This window comes from Centruroides sculpturatus, unplaced genomic scaffold, assembly GCF_000671375.1.
Source record: "Centruroides sculpturatus isolate CEXI.00-Female unplaced genomic scaffold, Cexi_2.0 scaffold763, whole genome shotgun sequence".
NCBI lineage: Eukaryota > Metazoa > Arthropoda > Arachnida > Scorpiones > Buthidae > Centruroides > Centruroides sculpturatus.
The window spans coordinates 135,685-158,094 of NW_019385963.1; the positions used below are offsets into that span (position 1 = coordinate 135,685).

At 30.6% G+C, this 22,410-nt stretch overlaps 2 protein-coding genes across 3 annotated transcripts in view; one reads left to right on the forward strand and one right to left on the reverse strand.

Moving 5' to 3' along the window:
* LOC111612835 (CUB and sushi domain-containing protein 3-like) overlaps positions 1-2,917 on the forward strand; it is a 36,219-nt gene extending 33,302 nt beyond the window's left edge. Inside the window, exon 12 of the transcript XR_002754681.1 lies at positions 2,317-2,917. The gene's annotated coding sequence lies outside the window, so the exon portion shown is untranslated. The remainder of the gene's footprint in view (positions 1-2,316) is intronic.
* The window catches only part of LOC111612837 (OTU domain-containing protein 5-B-like), a 65,624-nt gene that overhangs the window by 2,808 nt on the left and 40,406 nt on the right, over positions 1-22,410 (reverse strand). For both annotated transcript variants that reach the window (XM_023354102.1, XM_023354101.1), the window contains exons 7-9: positions 15,346-15,471; positions 6,034-6,220; positions 5,767-5,952 (exon numbers count right to left, since the gene is read on the reverse strand). In XM_023354102.1, the coding sequence (XP_023209870.1) occupies positions 5,767-5,952; positions 6,034-6,220; positions 15,346-15,471 (499 nt within the window). The remainder of the gene's footprint in view (positions 1-5,766; positions 5,953-6,033; positions 6,221-15,345; positions 15,472-22,410) is intronic.

Here is a 22,410-nt window from a genome sequence, read left to right on the forward strand (position 1 = left end):
CACAATTTTACCTATAAATGTTTATTGTCACTTTTTTTACATGTATGCAAAGAGATCTGTGTATGCCTGTGACATTTCAAGTAGATGCAAGATATTACACTGCATTAAATCCTGCTTTGTGGAACAGAATTGTAAGAAGTAGAAATAATAGGATTTTCTACTTGTATAGAAAAGACAAATTCAGAATTTCCACTATTGGTTGATCTAAGACAGCAATTTGCCATGTGTTATAAACAGTGGCATACCCAGAATCTGAACTAGAGGGAGACAACTCAGTTTCTTTGAGTGCAAGAATAGCAGCAAACAGCGAAATAGTTCTAAGATTTCATGACAGATGGCTCTAGGCTCTAGTCCAGTCACAATATTCATTATTTAAACTGATACTAAATCGATAAGTCTAGGCTGTGTGTGTGTGTGTCAATTATTACACTTTTATTTTTCTTGTAGGGAGGAGCAACTGCACCTCCCTGGATACACCGTTGGTTATATATATATAAACAGAAAAGACCACAATATTCAGCTGCTAAAAAAAAAAAAAAACTATCATCATGAGACATCAGAAGGATTAGTTAACAAAACGAGGCTATGATAAAATATATTTTTTTTAAATTTAAATAAGAAAGGGGTTATATACCTGTATAAAAGTGAAAGTAAATGTAAATTTTTATAAAGGTTGATTAAAAAAGAAATACATAGAATAACTATGATAACATTACAAAAAATTTTTAAAAACCAAAAAGGTGTGTATATTTGAGTAAAAATAAATGTTTTAAAATGTTGAGTAAATAAAGGAAGGCCTTTTAAAATAAAATTAAAAGGACTTATTAATCACTTTAAAAGCTTTACTGAAATATATATTCCTCAACCAACTTAATATTTACAGATACAGGATGTACAGTGCATTATAAAACATGGATGGTGAATGGGAAGTTGGAAGATATCCACAATGAACCTGTCTAATTTTGTAGTAATGGCTGCCATCTTGTAGATCAAAATAATGAATTGAATATATCCATTGCACTTCCAATTAAATAATTACCCAAACAAAATAATTGAAAAAATGGCTTAACAACAGTAATATAGAACAAACAATATGACCAACTATGAAGTAATCTACAAAAAGCTGGATTATATTCCTATAGTATTTGAAAAGATACAAAAATTCTTTAAAAAAAAAAAATTGATTAAAGAAACTGCCAACCAAACATTATTATGTATGTGAAACTGAAAAAACACGAAAAACTAGGATTAGAGAACATCTTCACGCAGTCAAGTACAATTATACCAATTCCACCAGTTACCATACTTTGTAATCAAGAGGGCTGCAAGGTCTCACTGAATGATGCTAAAATTCTTAAAAAGAAAACTTATGAACATTTAGAAATCATTAAAATTAAAGAAAACAGAATAAATTTAAATGCAGGAATAACCATCAATGAGATATGGCAGCCAATACTACAAAATTAGATGAGCCCTTTCACCACTCATGTTTTATAATGCACTGTGTATTCTGTGTCTGTAAATATCAACTTGGTTGAGGAATACAGATATCTCTTGCTTAATGCAAGATTTGATTAACACACAATATTAATTGTGGCAATCCCTTTAAATACACAGCAGAAGTTTTAACATGGCTTTAACAGCTTTCATTATGAAATGTATTTTTCTCAGCAAGTAAGGTATTGGTTAATTTGCTATTTTCATGATGAGAGTGATTTCCAACATAAATTTGTAGTTTAATTATGACAGTTGTGAAATTTAACACATTACTGCTAAGGTTATATTGTATTCTTTGTTTAGAAGCTCATTTAAAAACTTTACTTCACATTTTGTTTGCATAAAATAATATTGATGTGCATGCAGATAAAATGCATATTGGGCATATTATGTATGCTTTTTAAGTTTTGTAAAGAATATAATACTAAACAGTAAAAAAAAATACTCATAGTGTGAGGGAAGATGCTATGCTCTTAAATGTCAGATGTGCCAAATGTGATTTTGTAAGTTTCATTTGGGAACTTTTCAACTAAAGGATACAAAATGTATGGAGCTCCAAAAACTGTTGTTGTTAAAAATTGATAATTAGTAACTTGTGAACTTGCAACAAACTTTAGTGTGTTATCAATATGATGATTGTGTTCCACATAAATTAAGTGAAAAAAACTGGATCAAGGATAATTTTGTCTGACAAAGATAGGCAGCTCTAAGGTTTCATTTTATTTTTAAATTAGTTACTCATTTTTATCATAGAAAACTTTTTTACAGATGACAAAATTAAAATAAAAATATTCGTTATTGATTGAATATTTGTTCTAGAACAGAAGTGGTGAACCTATGGCACGCATGCCCAAAGTGGCACGTCGAAGAAATCATCCGGCACGCAACGTTTTATACAATATCGGTTTATCATCTTTTTCAATCAGGTTCTTTACATTTACTCTAATTACAGCATATTATTTTATTTATTTAAATATAGTTTTTTAAAACTATTTTCGTCCTGTGGGCACTAAGAGATCTTTTTTATTTAGCAAACTCCAAATAAAATAGTTGGATGGTGAAGAATGGATCACCACCTGAAAATTTTCTGGGGTTTTGATCTTGGGTTCACAAGAGCGATAAGCTACCACTTTGACCGCTTGGCCATTCCACCAAATTTATATATAGTTACTACAAGTCTAAAACTTCTTCATACATAATCATTTTTAAAGAAAAGTATGCTTAATATGCTTACTATGTGGCACGCAGACTCAAAAAGGTTCACCATCCCTGTTCTAGAAGATTGCAATTGTTTGGTCAAGTAAGAGTATTTAATTAATGCAATTTTGATATACACAGTAGCATTGAGGGATACATGTATACAATGCAGTGAAGTTTTTAAAGAGATTAAGAAGTTCTTTTTTATTTTATTTTCAAAGGATTTTCAATATTTAACTCAACATTTTAAAGCATTTACATTTATTTTTACACACCTTTATGGCTTTTAAAAATTACTTTGTAATTTTATCATAGTTTATGTTAGTTTTATTTTATGTATTTCTTTTTTAATCAACCTTTATAAAAATTTACATTTACTTTCACTTTTATATAGGCATATAACCTCTTTTTTATTTAAATTAAAAAAAATATTTTATTATAGCCTTTTGTTAACTTAATTCTATTAATCAGATTATGAATACAAAGTTGATTTATCCAATGGTCACTAGCATAATTTTAAGAAATAGCCAAACATCTAAAATAAAGGACTGAAGAGGAGCAGAAGGCACAAAATGCATTTTCTGGTATAATATAATTGGAGTTGTCAATTATTGATGTGTTCTTTGTATTATTTGTTCTCTTCAGCAAAATTTATGCTATTACTAAGGAACTATCAAGAGAATGAGTAGCAATTGAATAATAAATGATCTAATATGTTTATAGTTCAAACTGGTTTTACCATTTTTTCCTTATGATATGACTAGTCTTATTATTTTGTATAATGGAATAAACATTTTGTTTGTGATCTATGAAAATAACTGTGCCCATTTAAAAGATGGCTGGAAATATGATAAATTTTGTCCCAATCTTACAGTTTCTTTATAGAATATATTACAGTTTTAAAATGACATGGTCTATATACATCACATTATAAAATATATTGGTACATTGACATTACTTAACTATTATGAATAGCTGGAAATCATATTTAAGTTTTCATTACCCTGTCATAAAATATGTAACATAGTGAAAGTATTTCATTGTATTCTACTAATGATACTTCAAGTTTATTATTTTTAAAAGGAATGCCTTGAATATACTAAATACTGAAATAGATATACAGAACTTACTACTAATGGTAAAAGAATATCACTAACTAATAATAAAATTATTCAGAAAGGAATATAAAAACAATTTAAACAATCTTGTGCAAAAATAAGAATGTATTTGATAATGTTTAATATTAAAAAATTTGGCAATTTATGTTTTATTACTACTTTTTTAAGTTATCCATTGTGGAAAAAATTTTAATAAATTTTGCAAACAAGCCATTATGTTACAGTTAGATCAATCAATTGACATAGTATCTTACCAATAAAAAGTGTATTACAAATTGATTGACAAATAAGATTTTAGTTATGGAGATCAAAAGTAAAATAATGATTTTAAAACATAATTTGCCTAATGGTAATTAAGGTTAAAATTAAAATTAAAGATTAAATCTCTTCTCTAACATATTTAATTTTAACTTAATTACTATCCAGTGAAAAAATTTTAAAGATTTGTCGTCAGGGAAAGCTAAAAATCTACATTTACCAGCGCTTACCTTAAAAGATAAAAAGTTCAAGAAGTAATTAAGTCCCAATATGGAATGGAGAGAAAGGAGGTGTTTATGTTTCTAGTCAGATATTTTTTCCATTGTTTTTGAAGGGAATTTTTTTAAAAATTTCAGTGGCCAAAGCAGCGTACAAAGAAAGGTTGGCTGTCAAAAGCAGTATTCTGGATAAATGTAAGTGAATAAGTGGTGACTGTTCTCTAATAGACTGTCTTCAATTTTAATTAAACTTATGGTTTATTACTATTTATTATTCTTATTAAAGTTTGTTAAATAAAGCTTCATTAATTTAGATTCTCAGCTTTATAAACACATTTATTATACAATAATGAACATTTTGGAGTAAAATAAGCATTTTTTTTTAATGATTTAATTTTATAAATAGATACGATACATAAAGAGATTTCAGTAGTTAAACCTATTATAAAATTTTAAACACTTCTTACAGCATTTCATGTAAGTACATTAAATGTTAATTGTATTATTGTTCTTCATTTGATTAGAACAGACCACTAGAAAACAAAATTCAGTGATGACTTGCTTAACTTTCCCAGCAACATTTAAAACTGTGTTTGTATGTTGTGCCATCTGTTAGAATATTTTATTATTAAAAACTTTTTATATGTTTAATTATTATAAAGTGGCAAAAAGCTTAATTTTGAGGGTAGGGATGATCTTCATAAAAAATTGCAAATGCTAAAACCAAGTAAAATTATCATTATGTCAGACTATTTGACATATGACATGATCTCCTTTATCTCCCCACCCCATTGACCTTTAACCACCAAAGTTTAATAGCATCAATTCTCCAATACACAAACTTCCCTGCAAAATTTTCGATAAGAGTTATTAAGCTTCAAAGAGGGTGAATGAAACTGTGTCCCCCACACAAACATCTATACATACAGAAATTACCCCTGAATTTTTTTGCAGTTTTAGACATTTCAAGGTGTCCAAGTCCAAAAATGTAAAAATCTTGGGGATAGTTTTTGACCATTCTGTTATCTGTAACAGCTGGAAAAGTAAAAATGAAGTGGAAAAAAATCATTAAATAATGGTCTATATATGAGAAATGTATGAAAAGAAAATTTTTTCAGTCATACATGAGGAATATGGAAAGTTCACTCACTTCTGAGTGAAATTTCCACATTCAATTTGGATTTGAATTTGAGACAATAAAATGGAAAAATATTGAATTAAATTCTTTACTTCCGAAATATCAGTATTATTTTTTAAGTCTGAATTATTCTAATGATAAAATGATAAGACTGTTTTAGTTCTAATCCAATTTGATCCAACCTTATCATTTGATCATTGTTTTTCAGATATATGATTTAATTTGAATAAAGTTGTTTGCATTCAACAAATCCTATTTTAAGGTATATTTAATGCAAGTTTCAAATTAAAAAAAAAAGTAATTTATAGTCATATCAACAAAAACTTAATTAAGAACTTACCAAAAATGCAAGGTGGTAATCTGTTCATAAAGCTAGCAGTTTCAATAAGTGAAAATTCATCTTCCATTAAAATAGATTGATCTGCCGAAGCAGAAGCTGTGGTAGTGGCCATTGCATTTTCATCACGATTATTTAAATTGAAAGCTTCATTATTCAATCCTGAATTGCTTGCTTTAGGACTGGATACTGAGGTTATAAGTAAAACAAGGAAAAAACAATTTGCAACAAATGATATAATTAATAATTATCATTGTAAAATTAACAGACCTTTCTCTGGAGATTTTAAGATTTTTTCTTCTACATGACTTTCAGAAACTTTAGGACTATTAGATGCAGAAAAGTTACTTCGAGTTCTAGGAGATATTCGTCCAGTAGATTGCAGTGGTGACATTCCACCATTATTCATTTCAGGCGATCCTAAACTCGAACTACTTGTAGCTGTAGCTGATCGAGCCTAAAAGATAATTAAGTGTATAAATATTCAATTAAAGCATTTATTTTTATCAAAAATCAATTAATTTGATGAGAACTTACAGTAAATAAATTAGCATTTAAAGTTTTACTATTTATGTTAATTGGAAAAGTAAAATAGAGCAGATTTGAATACAGGAAATCCTTGTTAATTCAAACTCAGGTAGTTTGAAATTCTGTTAGTTCATAATTGTACTTTTGTCCGAGCTCGGAATATAGAAATTTACACGTTAAGGAATTTGGTTAGTTTGAAATACGACTACTTTAAAGTTCAAAGTGAAAATTCTGTCCAAACTGTGATATGCATATGTTAACTTGTTCATTTAGTTCAAAGTGCCTCCATACCATAAGAGAACAATAGACCAAGAACAACTCTAATCTGATCAATATGGCTTTGCTTTTACAGTAATACATTTTTCGGGTGTAACCTCATCCATGGACTACCCTTTTCTTTCTCGTTTTAAAAAAATATGACTGGTTTTCGGGAATGCAAAATTGGGCTACACGTAACAGATAATTGTATATAGATATTTGTAGGACTCTAGGCTAATATATTCAAGCAACTTACTACTTTTTGAGCAACAGTTAGAAGAATTCTGCTTTACTTTTATAAAACCTACCCAGGAACCTGTGAGGTTCTTACTGGATATGTGCTGTTTACCTTCACATTAATATTATTATTATTATTCATTTTTAATTAATGAAAATAGCATTCTGTATATGTATCATATTCCATTTACTTAATAAATTACATCAGTTACATGGCATTTGGCCAGGGCTGTGGAGTTGGAGTCATGGAGTTTTAGTCAGAGTCAGAGGCATCAAAAATCTCCCGACTCTGACTCCTTTTCATTTTCCAAACTTGTTATGTATTAATACAGGTAACCCCCGTATAACACGGTAGTTACGTTCCAAAAAATTGCCATGTTATGTGAATCCATGTTATACGAAACAAAGAACTAATACGAAAAGAAGGGTTAGGTTCCAAAAATTAAAAATCATGCTAATATATTTTCATAATTAAGATAAATATCTTCATTAAAATTTTTTTAAGTGATACATATTAATATAAATTAAACATTGTTTTCTTCGTCATTACTAAAAACACTATTAATTAACCGAGAGCGTTTTCTTTTTGGCAAGTTATCCTTATCCTCTGAGCATTTTTCTGCATTATCTTCAGTTCTATGCTTTACCTTTTGCAAAATGTATGTAATTTTAGATTGCTTGCTTCTAATTAAAAGGTCTTTTTAAATTTCCTTATATGGTGCTAAGCACTTATGAAGAGTAAAGCAAGTATGAAATAAGGGAAAAACATTTGGCAACATCAGAAGCAGAAGCATCGAGATCTGGCAACATGAAACAAGTTTCGAGAAGGACCACGTGTATCAACAGAAGGCGAGAAGAGAGAATTTACATATATAAGTACTAATAGTTCACGAAAATAATAATTTTTGTGAACTATTATTACTTAAATATGTAAAAATGTATTACATTTCCTGTTGTATGAGGGTTTTACCCAATTCTCGAACCATGTCAGAGTGAATCCGTGNATCTAAAAAATTGTTTGAACATTATATTTTGAATAAAATATTTTGAACAAATTCAAATATTTGGATTTATTGTTTTTGAGTTGCCAGAAAGGGGGAAAATGATTAAATTAATATTAATTGCCAAAATGTGTACTATATGTGCCACTATTTACTTTCCTTCTGTATTATTTACACTTTATACTGACTAAAACTAACTCTCTTCTCTTCTTCCCTCTGGGGTATGGAATTTCCAAAATTTCCTTCTTAGTTTGCATTCTCATGACGTACCCTACTAAAACGCAGTTAAAAACACAAGAAAGTGCATCTAAAATAGTACAGTAGAAGCTGAGTTCTTCAGGATAAGCCTTAATTCACTCCCTCTCCCCATGGAGAGGAATTTTGAAAAACCCCTTCTTAGTGTAAATTGTCGTGACATACCCTAACTGTGTTCCAAATTTCAACTTTTAATTCCTAACCATTTGGGCTCTGTGCTTCTTATTATTATCATAATCAACCCGGTCTTGATTATATTATAAGATTAAGACTGCTAATAACAATAATAATAAGCTCAGAGTTCAAATGGTTAGGAGTTGAAAGTTGAAATTTGATACAGTTAGAATACATCATAAGAATGTACAGTACACTAATAAGGGATTTTTTGAAATTCCTCTTGCAGGGGGAGAGGGAGGATTACCCTGAAAAACTCGCATTTCTACTGTATTATTTTATATGTAATTTTTTGCATTTTTGCAAAAAATCAAACATACTTTTGGACCCATCTAAAAATTCTCTAATTAGTCTCAGAAGAGGGGGGAGCTAATCCTTGCACCCAATGAAAACGGTTAAGATTGGTTATAGTTTAATAATCTTAATCTTCGTTATCATTACTTTTTGTCCAAGCAACATCTGGCTCATCTGCTAGTTTTCTTTTTTATAAAACTTGTCTCTACCCTCAAAATTAAGCTTGAGTTTAATATGAGTACAGACAGAAAAGGAAATCTTACAAAATTTGAAGATGATATTTACTATGCACTGAAAAAAATAAATCACATTGACCACTCTTCAAGTTTGAATGTTAAAATGGCAATACTGCACTATCCAGACATTATCCAAGATACAGCATTGATTGTCACAACATTGCCACCAACCAAGTTTCGGTAGAGCATTTATTTTCTGCTCTTAAAATTATTAAATATGATTTAAGAGCTTCAGTGAATGATGACTTAATAGAAGTGATTTATTTTTGTAAGGAGTAATTCAGTTTATAACAGAGATGAAAAATAATACATTAATCAACATGGCAAAATAAGCAACCTTTTTCTTTACCAGTCTAAATGTTATATTCTTGGCTTAGTTTAATGTATCTGTATACAGTAGAGCGTTGTTTATCCGAATCAATTGGGGACTGGGGTTGTTCAGATAACTTATTTTTCGGATAACCAATTATGTACAAAAAAATATATTAATTTATCCCGTGTTGAAATTTTTCTCCGTTGCGTGTCGCTTCGCGTTGAATTTTCATCGATGTTAAGCCTAATGAAGACTATTGTATCGTTAAAAATTATTTTTTTATTTTGTACAAACAAAATAAATATATTGAAAAATATAAAAACAATAAAAAATTATACTTCAGAAGTTAATTTAGTATCAAAAACGTAAAATATTTGAGTACCCGAAGACATAGCCAAAGATTACAGCGCCACAGCACTGGCAAAAATTTAAATTTGTTGACTGGAATTCCTTCGGATAACCGACGTTTCGGATAACCGACGTTTCGGATAGTCGACCTTCGGATAAATGACGCTCTACTGTACTTATATATTATCCAATATATTCATATATTATGTACAACATTTTTATTAAAGTAATTTGTTGGTGTATGAATGTATTTTCTATTTTTATTCATACATGCATACCAAATACTGAATAATTTGACACATCTACTGAATATATAAATTCATATTTATTGACTTCTTTGCCATCATCAAACAAGTCAATAAATATGAATTTATATATTCAGTAGATGTGTCAAATTTTAATGTTTAATTAGTTTTTTAAAATCATTTTATTTTGTATTTTTAAAAAATAATCAGAATCGTCATTATTACTTTCCCGGCAGTTATACAGTATAGGCCTATAACATTGGAAAAGAATGATGATCAGTCAAAAAATGACTTTCCCAGATTTTTACTCTTTTGGACTCAAGAAGCCTTGAAACTTAGAGAAGTGCAAAAGCATTCTGGGTTTTTCTGTACGCACAGATGTTAGAATGTGTACCAACCAATTTAGTTCAACTATTTTGAAGCTTAATAACTCTGTGTTAAACCATCTGACACTGATTCAAAATTTGCCTCCCATACAGTCTAACATTCGTACATAAAAAAAAAATCTTTTACATATCTCAAGGTGTTCTGCATATCACATTTTGAGGGGTTCTGAGTCCAAAAATGCAAAAAGTTTGGGGTGGGATCATTTTTTTACTGATCACTACACTTTTCCTCTGTTATATATAACAGCTGGAAAAGTAAAAATTATCGAATACATATTTATAAATTGACTATGTCATTACTTAGAGGAGTATTTTAGCTTTGGAATAAAAAAGTTTCTATGTTCTATCTTTATTAGAACTATATTTATTGAAGCTTATATTCTGAGGTCACATGATGACATAGGAATTTTCAGGTCTACTTTGTTAATAAGTCCACCCCTGGTCGGAGTCGAAGTCGAATGATAAGGAAAAGTTGGAGTCAGAGTCGTGTAAAAATCTACCAACTCCACAGCCCTGCATTTGGCATACTGTACAGATATATGTAAATCTCGGATAATTCAAAGTTGTGATTATTCCATCCCTTGAATTTTGTACTAATGAAGATTTCCTGTATTATAAATCTGTTTCTGTAGGTATCCTTAATTATTTTCTTTAAAGTTTTAGTTCAATTATATAAATTTTACTCAAACTGGCAGTAAACAATAAATAACACTGGTCAACATGAAAAAAAATATTTCCAAGTTTAAAATGGTCAATTCTTATTAATTTTCATGTAAGAAATAAGATTGTAACATTTAAACTCTTATCTAGATCTTAATTTCATAAAAAACAAAAATTTCCTCTTTAATGAAACATTCAGGTTTTGTTAAAGAAATTTTGAGGTGGCAAACTGAGTTCTTATTTCAAGAAAATCTTATTCCAAGGAAAGCCATTTTGGTTACAGACTTTCTTTATTGCACTTACAGAAACCTACATCAAGCAAACCTTCAGTTATTTCTAAATAATTTCCTGTGTTTCAGGTTTAATCAAGAGTAATTTTCAATCAAAACATCACACTCAGCAGAGACTTAATTAATTAAATTAATACACAATCCCCACAAAGCACCTTAACTTGCTGAGATTATTTCTATACAAACTAACGTTTTCTACCTATTCAATAGGCCATCCTCAAGTTTTACATAACCTTTGAAACAATAGTTACAAAGTGTTCCAAAATAGAATGTCGAAAATTTAAACTAAAAAAAAAAAGGGAGAGAGAGAGAGAGAGAGAACTACCAAAATGTAATACATAAATATAGCAAGTAACATCAATCTAACAGAAATGTAAAAATAAAAGTACAGTAGAGTCTCGAAAACTCTGCACTCGATAACCCGACAGTCCGGATAACTCAGCCACACCCTGGTAGGGCAAAAAAAAAAAAAAATCCTTAGTTAATTAATTTTCATTATAGACAGCTTTATGCCTCAAAGTATTTTTCTGAGGTCTGTCTTATCAGGTAAATTACTGTACACAGTGTATTCATTAATTTTCATTTTCATGTAGTAAAGGCTCTATGCCTTCATAACGGACGTATTTTCCTTTGTTTAAGGGTATTTGGGCAGTTTATTCTCTGTTGTATTTTCAAGTAAACAATACATACAAGTACAGTACAGTATTTTTTGAGGAAACACTCATACTTATTTTTTTTAACCCCATTTCCAATAACCCGGCATTTTCACAAACTCAGTCACCCTTCGGTCCACATTAGGCCGAGTTTTCGAGACTCTACTGTATAAGATGAAATACAACAAAAAAATAATAGTGAGTGAGGTAAATTAGGAGCTTCTAAAATACTTCTTTTTAAACCATGTACTGTACTTCCAGGCAGATGGTAGTCTGCATCTCTTGCATTAATACATATATCTTCCAACTTGTCCCTATAAATTTCAATCTTTTCAGCATTTGTTGGCAATGTTGGAGAGTAAAAAATTTAATTATATCTGCCTCATCCCATTTTACCACTGATCCTTCCAACTGTGCCATTTGAGAAAGTACAGTACAGTATTGTTTGACCTCTTTTTTAAATAATACTTATGCTCTTTAAGCTTAACTCCCAAACTACTTGTGGTAACCCCAATAAAACTCTTTTAATAACAAATATTGCTGTTTTCTCTGTAAGTGGGACAACTGGGATAGGTCTCACATTATATTAAAAAAAATAGTCTGAAAGGAAAGTGATAGTCTGGAAACAAGAATATCCAGTGTATTCCTTTAATTGTCTGTGATAACATCATACTGCCACCTACCTCTACATGTTAAACTTGGGCTTATGAAAAATTTTATGAAGGCAATGAATCAAGAAGGAGAAGCTTTCTACTATTTAAAGAAAAAATTCTTACATCTGAGTGATGTTAATATCAAGGAGAAAATGTTTGTTGGCTCACACATTTGTGAACTGTTTAAGGATGAAACCTTTAATAAAGTTACTCAAGGGAATGAGAAAGCAGCTTGGAAAGCTTTCAAATCTGTCGTTCACAATTTCTTGGGTAATTGAAGAGCTGAAACTATGATGCAGCGGTTAATAAACTTCTGATAACATATCAGGAATTAAGTTGCAACATGTCACTTAAAATACAATTTCTTGATTCCCATCTTGACTTCTTTCCAAGCAATTGTGGTGCAATAAGTGATGAACATTTAGAGTGCTTCCACCAAGCCATTTTAACAATGAAAAGAAGGTATCAGGGCAAGTGGAATGCATCTATGCTTGCTGACTATTGTTGGAATATAACAAAAGATGCTTCAGAAATAGACTACAAATGAAAAACAAAATGAGAAACATTTAAGTAGGTCATACACATACTGACAAAAAAATTTATGCACCAAGAAAGTATTATCCAACTGAACAAAATTTGGTACATTTATTGTATATACACGCAGAAAAAAAGATCACAATTTTGCAACAGCTAGATAATTTATTCCAGAGAAAGAGCTACACAAAGTGAGGAAGTCAATAAGGCATTTGTCCATCTCTTGCCTGTATACTAGCTGTTATTAGGTGTGCATTGATTCATAAAGATGACAGATGGTCACCTGAGGGATTTCTTGCATGTGTTTAATTGGTGGACTAAGTCATCAGCATTCCCAGACGGTTGTAGGCAATGCCTTATTAGGCTCCAAATATACTCAAATTGGAGAGAATTCTGGTGATCTAACTGGAAAAGAAAGAATGTTGCAATCATGAAAACATTCACTTGAGAGGTGTACTGTTGTTTGGCCAGGCACTGTCTTGTTGGAAAGTATGCCCTAGGCACTGCAAAAGGAATGATATCACAACAAGTCTCAAAATATCATCAATGTATTTCTGTGTTGTGAGGGTGCCAGGGACTACCAGTAAGGGGGTCCGGCTATCAAAAGAAACAGCATTCCAAATCATAACTCTTTGCTGTTGGACCATGTGTGTTTAACAGTAAAAGTGGGATTATGGTAATGGCCAGAATGTCTCCATACACATCTGCACTGGTCATCAAGACGTGATCAAAGCAAGACTCATCACTGAAGATGATTTGTCCTCAATCAGAACAGTTCTATGTTAATTGAGCCTGGCACCAATGCAATAGTTCTTGACAATTCCCACAGATCAGTCACAGCCAGCATAATGGGCATTGTGAGCATATATTTGGCTTGTATAGTCATCTAGCAATGATCCTGATAATCATTCTGGCATTGGTTACATGCTGAATGGTCAACAGTGACAACTCTGGTGCTGTTACAGCTGCTTGACAATCTCTCTGTCTTCCCTCTCTGTTGTCACTCTAGGCTGTCCACTGTCCTCTAGACTGCCTTTCAAGATCCATTTAAGTCAGCATACTTTAACTGCTGCATCACTCTGACCCAAATGTTGGGTGATACATTGATTTGTCATCCACCCTCTTTTATTCTAATGGCATTTCCTCTTTCAAACTCTCATCTAGTTGTAGTGGGCATGAATTTGATGGCAAGGCTTTTCATGATCAAACTCCACTGGAAGTTTGATCCCTCAAAGAAAGAATACACCATCATGATGGGACTTTCCATTGTGCTGTAGCTCAGAACATTCTTTCATCAGGTGCTAATTTTTTTACTGTTTACAGATGGGCAGATCTAGGTTTTTCGGGGCCTAGGACTTATTGAAGTCCAATGTGATCCCATTTTTTGTTAGATTAAGAATCTTTAAATTGGGGTTTAAAATTCTTTTTAATAACATCAAAATCAAAATTGAAACATTTTTATTTATGAAATGGTGTTGAATTACAAACTTTATATCTTATAAAAAAAAATTAAGAAATAAAGAAATATTATTAACAAAAAGAATTCAATTTTGTATGCCCTTGACACGTGGCCCAGGGTTTAAGCCCTATTAATCCGTATGTAGATCTGCCCATGTTTACATACTTGATTGAAAGGTATTTCATTGCAATTGGATTATTTTTTGGGGGTGTTGATTTTTTGTCAAAGAGTATATATCTGGAAACCAAAAGTTAATAATGTCATGTTCTGGTTTCTCACTCCTTTTTAGCTGGAAATGACTATTTTGATAAAGGAAAGAGACAACTTTTAGTTTTTGTTGACCAGTGTAATTCACATTTTATTAAACCAGGTAAAGTTTTAATACAAAATGACAGATACCCAGATAGCAGATATAGTTAAGGTGCCAGCATACTGCTCCTTGGACCTAAGATTGAATCTGAAGGAGCAAAACTTGAAATTTTTTAGGTGATTGATATCAGATATTCCAGGCCCTGTCCCTCATCTTCCAGCTGCCATAATTATGGGCATGAAAGAAAAAGACCTCCAAGTGCCCACAAGGCAGAAAGTGCAAAATAAATACAAAATAATGATTTCAGTTTGTTACATACCATCATCACATTTAATTTCTATTTGATTCTATTTTTAAATTTTTGTTCCAAAATATGATAATGGCCATGTAAATAGTTGAAAATGTTTGTATTAAAACTTTTAGCCAGTTGAATCAATGTAAACTATTTCTTTAGTTTCATTAATTAGATATTTAATTTGGAGTGACATAAATAATTTTATTTTTAATAATAAATAAGTAAACCCAGTTTTAACCAATTTAGCTTTAATATCAACAATAATTTAAAAATGCAATTAATATACAGATAAAATTTCATCAATATGATTTATTGTCTGATTTATTATACTATCCTATAGGGTTTAGCAATTTAGTTACAAAGTATGATCAATTTTACAGTTTAAATTAACAAAATAATAATATTGTTTTAAATATGTGACTGATAAATATCAATAATCATCAATTAATATACCTTTTTCCTTGCTCTCATTTCATTTTCTCTCAACCATTCAAGATACGATTCTCGAGCAACTTGTTCCTCAATAGCTTCATTAGTGGCCTCCCAATCTGTAGCACGAAGTTTGTCTTCCAACATTGCCTTTAAAAAATTTTTCAATAATTAAAAATTATATTTTAATTATTAAAATGTAAAATAAAATGCCACATTCTGATAAAGTGTAACATATCAATAGTAATTTAATCATTTCAAACGATGTCTATAAATCTACTTACTAAAAAACAATCGAGCAGTTGATTTTGAAAGTGGGGCAAGTCCATTTTGTGAAAAAATAGCTAAAGCTAATTCTTATTACAAATTAACAAAAAATTTATGTTTTTAATCAATTCACAATAAATACCTTTTAATATCACTATAAATTTGTTACTAGTAATTTATATCGTCAATGATATTTATAGTGAGTTGATTTTGAAAGTGAGGCAAGTCCACCCTAAAGAAAAATATGAAGATATAATGGATTTATTACCCTATGCACCACCCATTTATCATGAATACTTTAAAAATCTGCACCATCTAAACTAAGAAATATAATTATATACAACTTATTACTTAATTATTTTCTCCATTTTTTCTTAAAAAATTAAATTTATTTTTTGTTTCATTGTAGCTTTTCAAAAAAGTATGAAATATTGAAATAAAATAAATAAGTAAATAAATAAAATATTCAATTTTTTGTCATTGTAACTATATTCCATTCAAAGAAAAGCAATGTTTTCAATAAATCATTGCTTTTGAAAGTGAGCCAAGTCCATTGGTGCATACCAATACCGCGATTTTTTTCACCCAACACAGATAGCCATTATTGCATATTAAATTTACACAAAATAAAACCAAAATAATATAAAATAAGTCTATTACTACTTACGAATATTTTTAAACTCATTGAAATGCAAACCATTAAATATATAGCAATAACATAAAATGGACTTGACCCACTTTCAAAATCAACAGCTCAATTAATACTTTGCACATATGATCTAATTTATGATGCACAGTTTATTTATGATGCACAGTCAATTTATGATGCACATATGATCTAATTTATGATGCACAGTTTGATTCACAAAAATCAGTACAGAGTTCAGGTAAAAAATAATAATAATTTTGCAACAAATTATGTTTTTAATGCAATTAAATGGCATTACTTGAATAAAAAAATATATATATATCTGAGTGAAACATTTAAATGCTTTTTATGTAGTGAAAAGAACTGGTCAATGTATTCTTAAACAATATATAGAAAGAGACTATTTCCCTATAAAAATCAACAGATTGTTCTCTCTCACTCTTACTCAATGAAGACAAAGTACTGAGAAAAAATGATATATTCTAAATACTAAAACTATTAATGGATTTGTATCACGAGTAGTTAAATATTTCACATGATTTACATTTATCTTATTTCTTTAAATCTTATTTATTTATCTTTTTTTTTAAATCTGATTTCATTTTACAGTATAGTTTCAACAATAATAATCTAATACTCATATAATCATTTAATTCAGTGGTGCCTAAATATGACCCTGAGTTCAAACCCAATCCTCAAACAAACTTACAAAGGACAGAAGTAGGTCTACTTTTTTGATATACAGAATATATAAAATATTTGTGGCCCATTTACTTATGACTCCACACAATTTGGCCCACTAATCTAAAAGTTAATGCACCAATGATTTAAATTAATCTCATTTTAAAAGTTGGTGTAAGTTTTTCTTTCTTGAAACCAGAAAACAAGAAGAGTTAGAAAATTTCAGTTTCTCTTAAATATCGCAATAAATACAAAAATTGTACCTCTCACTTCTATTTATTACATGTATATTAATATTGTATTGTTATTTGTTCATGATTATAATTATTACTGATAATTTGTTAAAATTATCAGTAATAATTTGATCTGCTACAGCTCTATTTTTCAATTTATTTTTCAACCACATATGCGCAGAGCAGAGGCGTTCCTATGGGAAGTGCGGTCTCAGGCGACCTTTGTGAACTGGTAATAAGACAGCTGGAAGATAAAACAATTCCTAATTTCTCCCACAACATCTTATTATACAAACGATACATAGATGACATCATTATTTTGTGGAAAAATGACCCAGACATCACCCACTTTATTAATCAGATGAACGACAATCTGTAAGGCCTTACCATAGAGCTGGAGCAACATAGTGATAAAGATGTACATTTTCTTGATTTGAGCATTGCGATTGGAGGAGACACCTTGGAAACTTCTGTATACCTCAAAGCTTGTCACTTCCCAATGTATATCCCAGCGAACTCCTGTGACCCATTCAGATATAAAATGGTGGCCTTTAAAGCACTGGTTAAGAGGGCCCACACCCATTCTTCAACTCAGGAGGCATTAGTTCAAGAATTGAACTATCTGCTTAACATCGCCGGTCAGCAAGGATTCTATAACATTGTCCATAAATTAGCTCAACAATACAGCATTGGTCTACCACCGCCACAGAATGGGAATAATATAGAACAAGACCAACCCATCACAACAGTCACATACAACCCCTTCCTCGTATCCTAATACCAAAAAATCGCTAAAAAACAAGGATTACGACTGTCATTCAGAAGATGTCCGTCTATGTTTAAGCTTTTACGCAATGAAAAAGATAAACCTAAGGAGGATAAGATGCCAGGGGTATACGCTGTTCCCTCGTGGACCACAGATTTGAGAGACAACTGATCTACATTGGTGTTACTAAGCGTTCGATTGATGTCCGATTGGTGGAACACAGAAGTGACATCATCCACAACAGGGGTACTACTTCATTATCCATGTATGCTTCGGACCCGGAAATTTCGGTAGACTTTGATAACGCCATACTCCTCATTACCACTCCATTTACGGACCACATCAAATGGTTGGAACAAATGGAGATCTGCAAGGCATTCAACACGTCTGAACCTATTAACTCGAGGGATGAAATTACCCTATCCCTTGCATGGCAGGCCCTACTACAGAAAGAAGATATGCATTAATAATACGTTTCATAAATAGGGTTTAAACATCATGCATACGAATATGTAAACAGAACATTTTTTATATTATTTTTTATTGAGTTTATTTACGGAATTCGGGAATGAACGTGATTCACATTAACGTTGAATTTTGACTTTTGAAATGTTGTTCGGAAGAATAATTTTTTGAATTTCGCAATTTAATGGTCTTCGTTCATATTTATTCTAAAGACAAATCGCTGCTTGAGAAAGGTCCTAGGGAAGGAACCGAAAACGTTTGCAGTTCATTTTACAATTATTTAATACCGGTTATTGGTTTTGTTAAGTGGTTATTTTTATATTTTTGTTAAAATCATTTTAACTTAGTTAAACTAACCAACAAATTTTATTACTAATTATTTTCTCAGATTAGATTACACAGTAATTTCATAACTGTTTTAACTGTAGAAAAAATGTTTATCATTAACTAATTTATCTCAATTCAACCATAAAAACCATATCATCAAGAATTATTTACTACTTTGTATAAAAAAATGGATAATTCTATTTTGTAACATGTTTTAGATCTAGCACTGTAATCAATAGATAGACAGTTTTTTTACTCCAGTTTTTACAAAGAACTTGAAAAAACATTTTGGAATGAATTGCACATAATTAAATATACCTCAGATTCATACTGTGCCACAACAAAAAGATTGAACTTTATGCTAATATTTGGTTGGACTAATGCTGCTTTTGTTATAACTTTTAACCCTCAAGACAGAAATTTGACAAGATTCTGAAATACCACTTCACAAATTTCCAATTGCTTTTGATCAAATTTTTGTTCCATAACAGCCAAATTCTTGACATTGTGTCATTATGTCTAATCAAGCATTCCAGTGTATTCCAAAGATGTTCAATTGGATTGATGTCTGGGATATGTGAATTGGTCTCCACATAGCACAGAGGTTTGAAGTCTATGTCATACGGTGTGAAATAAGCACAGTGAACATGAACTTTATTGTCCTGAAGCATACAACTTAAAAAGAACAGAAATTAGAAAAATATAAACTGAAATACAATTGGAACATTGTAAATTTTAGACATCAACATTCACAGAATGCAGAAAGAATATCCATTTACACAGGGGTGCACAACCTGCGGCCCGCGGGCCACATACGGCCCCCTATCAATGTTTATGCGGCCCGCGGACGGTACAGGTCAAATCCCTTCTTTCAAAGTTTCTAAGTGTAGAACTTTCCCTTTCACAAAGTCATTAGCACCCAACTGTTTTATGACTTTCCCTGAAGTGAGAAATGGGGGATTGTTCTATAAATAAGTTTATTTCTAGCTAACATTTTCTGGTTTAGATATCGAATATTTTAAAATGATGTTAGAATGTCATTTCTGATGTTATCAGGAAGTTTCTATTTTGGCGGGAAATCTTCAATTTTATGCTTCAGAAAACTTGCCTATTCGTCTAAATAGCGTCAAATAACAAAAATAAGTGAAAATAGCGCTGAAAAACCATGAAAATAACGATTTTTTAGTATTTGTTTACATTCTAGATTCTGATTGGTATAGTCGAATTTGAATCAATCTTTTCTGAAAAGACGCTTATTCGTCAACCTAATGNAGAAATATCTGCTTTAATAGCCAAGAATGGGAAACCTTTCACAGATGGCGATATGATAAAAAAGTGTCTTATCATCGCAAGTGAGATGTGTCCTGAGAAAACAGTGTTTTCAAACAATCAGTCTTAACCACATGACGATACTACAAAGAATCTCACAAATTGCATCAGACATCGCATTAATCACTTGGAGGTCCGGCCCCCAGTCAATAAACTTAATCCTAATTTGGCCCTTCTTCAAAAAAGGTTGTGTATCCCTGATTTACATAAAAAAAAAAAAGAAAAAAAAAAACATGTTTGAGCAATGACAAATGTTTTGGCTCTCTTTATAGGTATGTCTTTATATGAATTAAACTCTCTTCCTGCTTTGATTCTATTAAATTGAATAGCCACTCAAAATGTCTAGTAATATATGTTTCAAACTTCAAAAAGAAAAATAAATTGTATTTTAATTTATATTGTTCTATTCTTTTTAACTTGGAATGATCACATGAAGAAGGTCTTTCAATAAAACAAAAAACAGTGGATGGTGCAGTATGGATGTTGCCACCCCACAGATATGTTTTTTTTTTTTTTTTGTTATTTTCTCACATTTATGTTTTGTAAATTTATTACTGTTTGAATGCTCAATAAGTTCATTTTATCTAGTTTTTTATACATTTTTTCTACAACTGTAACCACTTAAATTATTAATAAATGTGTCTCATAACTCTTGTGAGAAAAGATGAAAACGGGAACGTTAGTTAAAGCAAATTTTGTCCTGTCTCTTTTTAGCAGAACGAGAAGCATAAACACAAATATCATTTATTATATAACAAACAGTATTTGCTGGATTTCTAACATTGTTATTTCATTAATAATTATCCTGTTATTGAAAAGAAGTTACTACTTAAATTTAGTCCTGTGACTTTATGATTAACTCAATAGTGACCAATAGACTCAAACCATGCCAACAAAACATACCCCATATCCTTACAGATCTTTCAGAGCTTTAATCATGCTCCCTAGACACAAGCTGGACAAGTGTTTCATGGTGTTCTCTGCACATATATTGGTAACCATTACACAAAATCTAATGAATCTTGAATCATCACTATAGTGACAGTGTTTGCAATTTGCAATATTCCAATCTGTGCTCTCTGGAAAACTGAAGGAGTTTGTTTCCTTTGCATATTAAATAAATAGCTTATATTGAAGAAAACAGTGCCAAAGCTTCATATTCAGCAAGCAATTCCTGTTAAAAAGTTCTGGTGGACATGCTGCATCTAACTGGTTGAACAATATCACAAATTTAAGACTAGATTTTGCTTAACATCTGCTATGCTAATTCAGTATTCTTTATCTGCCATATTAAGTAATTTACAATGTTTTCCTATATTAATGCAATTTATTCCAGAAACTTTTGACATTAGTCTGCAAGTTTTGAAGTCCATCAGGTATCTTTTTAAATTTCATACCAGTTCTCTTGGCACAACAACAACCATAAACGAACTCTAACTCAATCTTGAATTTTTGATGGACAGATATCAAAGCTATTAGTGAACTACCACTTTTGTAAATGTTTTCAACTACAGATTAAGATTGTTATGTCTACTTAAGTGAGATTAGAGGAATGAGAAAAAGAAGGGAGAACAATATCAAAGTTAAAATAAATTTGGTGCAATTTTTTTTGCAACAGCACTGTACAATGAAGTATGAAGCTGATGCAAATAGAATGACTGATGCAAACTATAACAACAGAATAAATAACTCTAAGTCTGTACTGATTATCAGCAAAGTTCAAGTACATTAGAGAATATCATAATCTAATTCATCAAAAACTTATCTACAATAGAACTCTGTTTTACTAATTGGTATAAAATTTGTTATATGAAATGCTATACAGTCGACTTCCCTATAACGTATGTTCCTATAACAAAAATTCCTATTACATAGCGAAAAAATTGCAGCAGTATTCGTATATAGAGACTCGTAAAACGTCGTTGCCGACTCGTGTCGCAACAAGATTGGTCAAACCTGGACAAATAGTGGACGAGCAGCCGAACTATTTTCCGCCGTCCAGCTATGGAGAGTTTAGGCGGGTAAATTGAATTTGCTATCGTCTGTACCGTATTATATATAAATTAGGTACTGTACATATAATTATATATTAATTATATATAAATTAGGTACTGTATATATAATTATATATTAACTTAATTTATTGTAACTTTATTATAATTATATATATGCTTTCTGCCACCTGGCAACACGCTACGGAGATTTTAGGCTAGTAAGTTCAGTTTATTATCATCTGTACAGTATGTAAATTAGGTACCGTAAGTCTAATACAGCACTAATTTTATACATTTCTTGTGAAAGAAACACTTCTTATTCAACGGCCATAAAAATTATTTATATTAATGATGTCTCCAAAGGTCAAGTTATTTTTC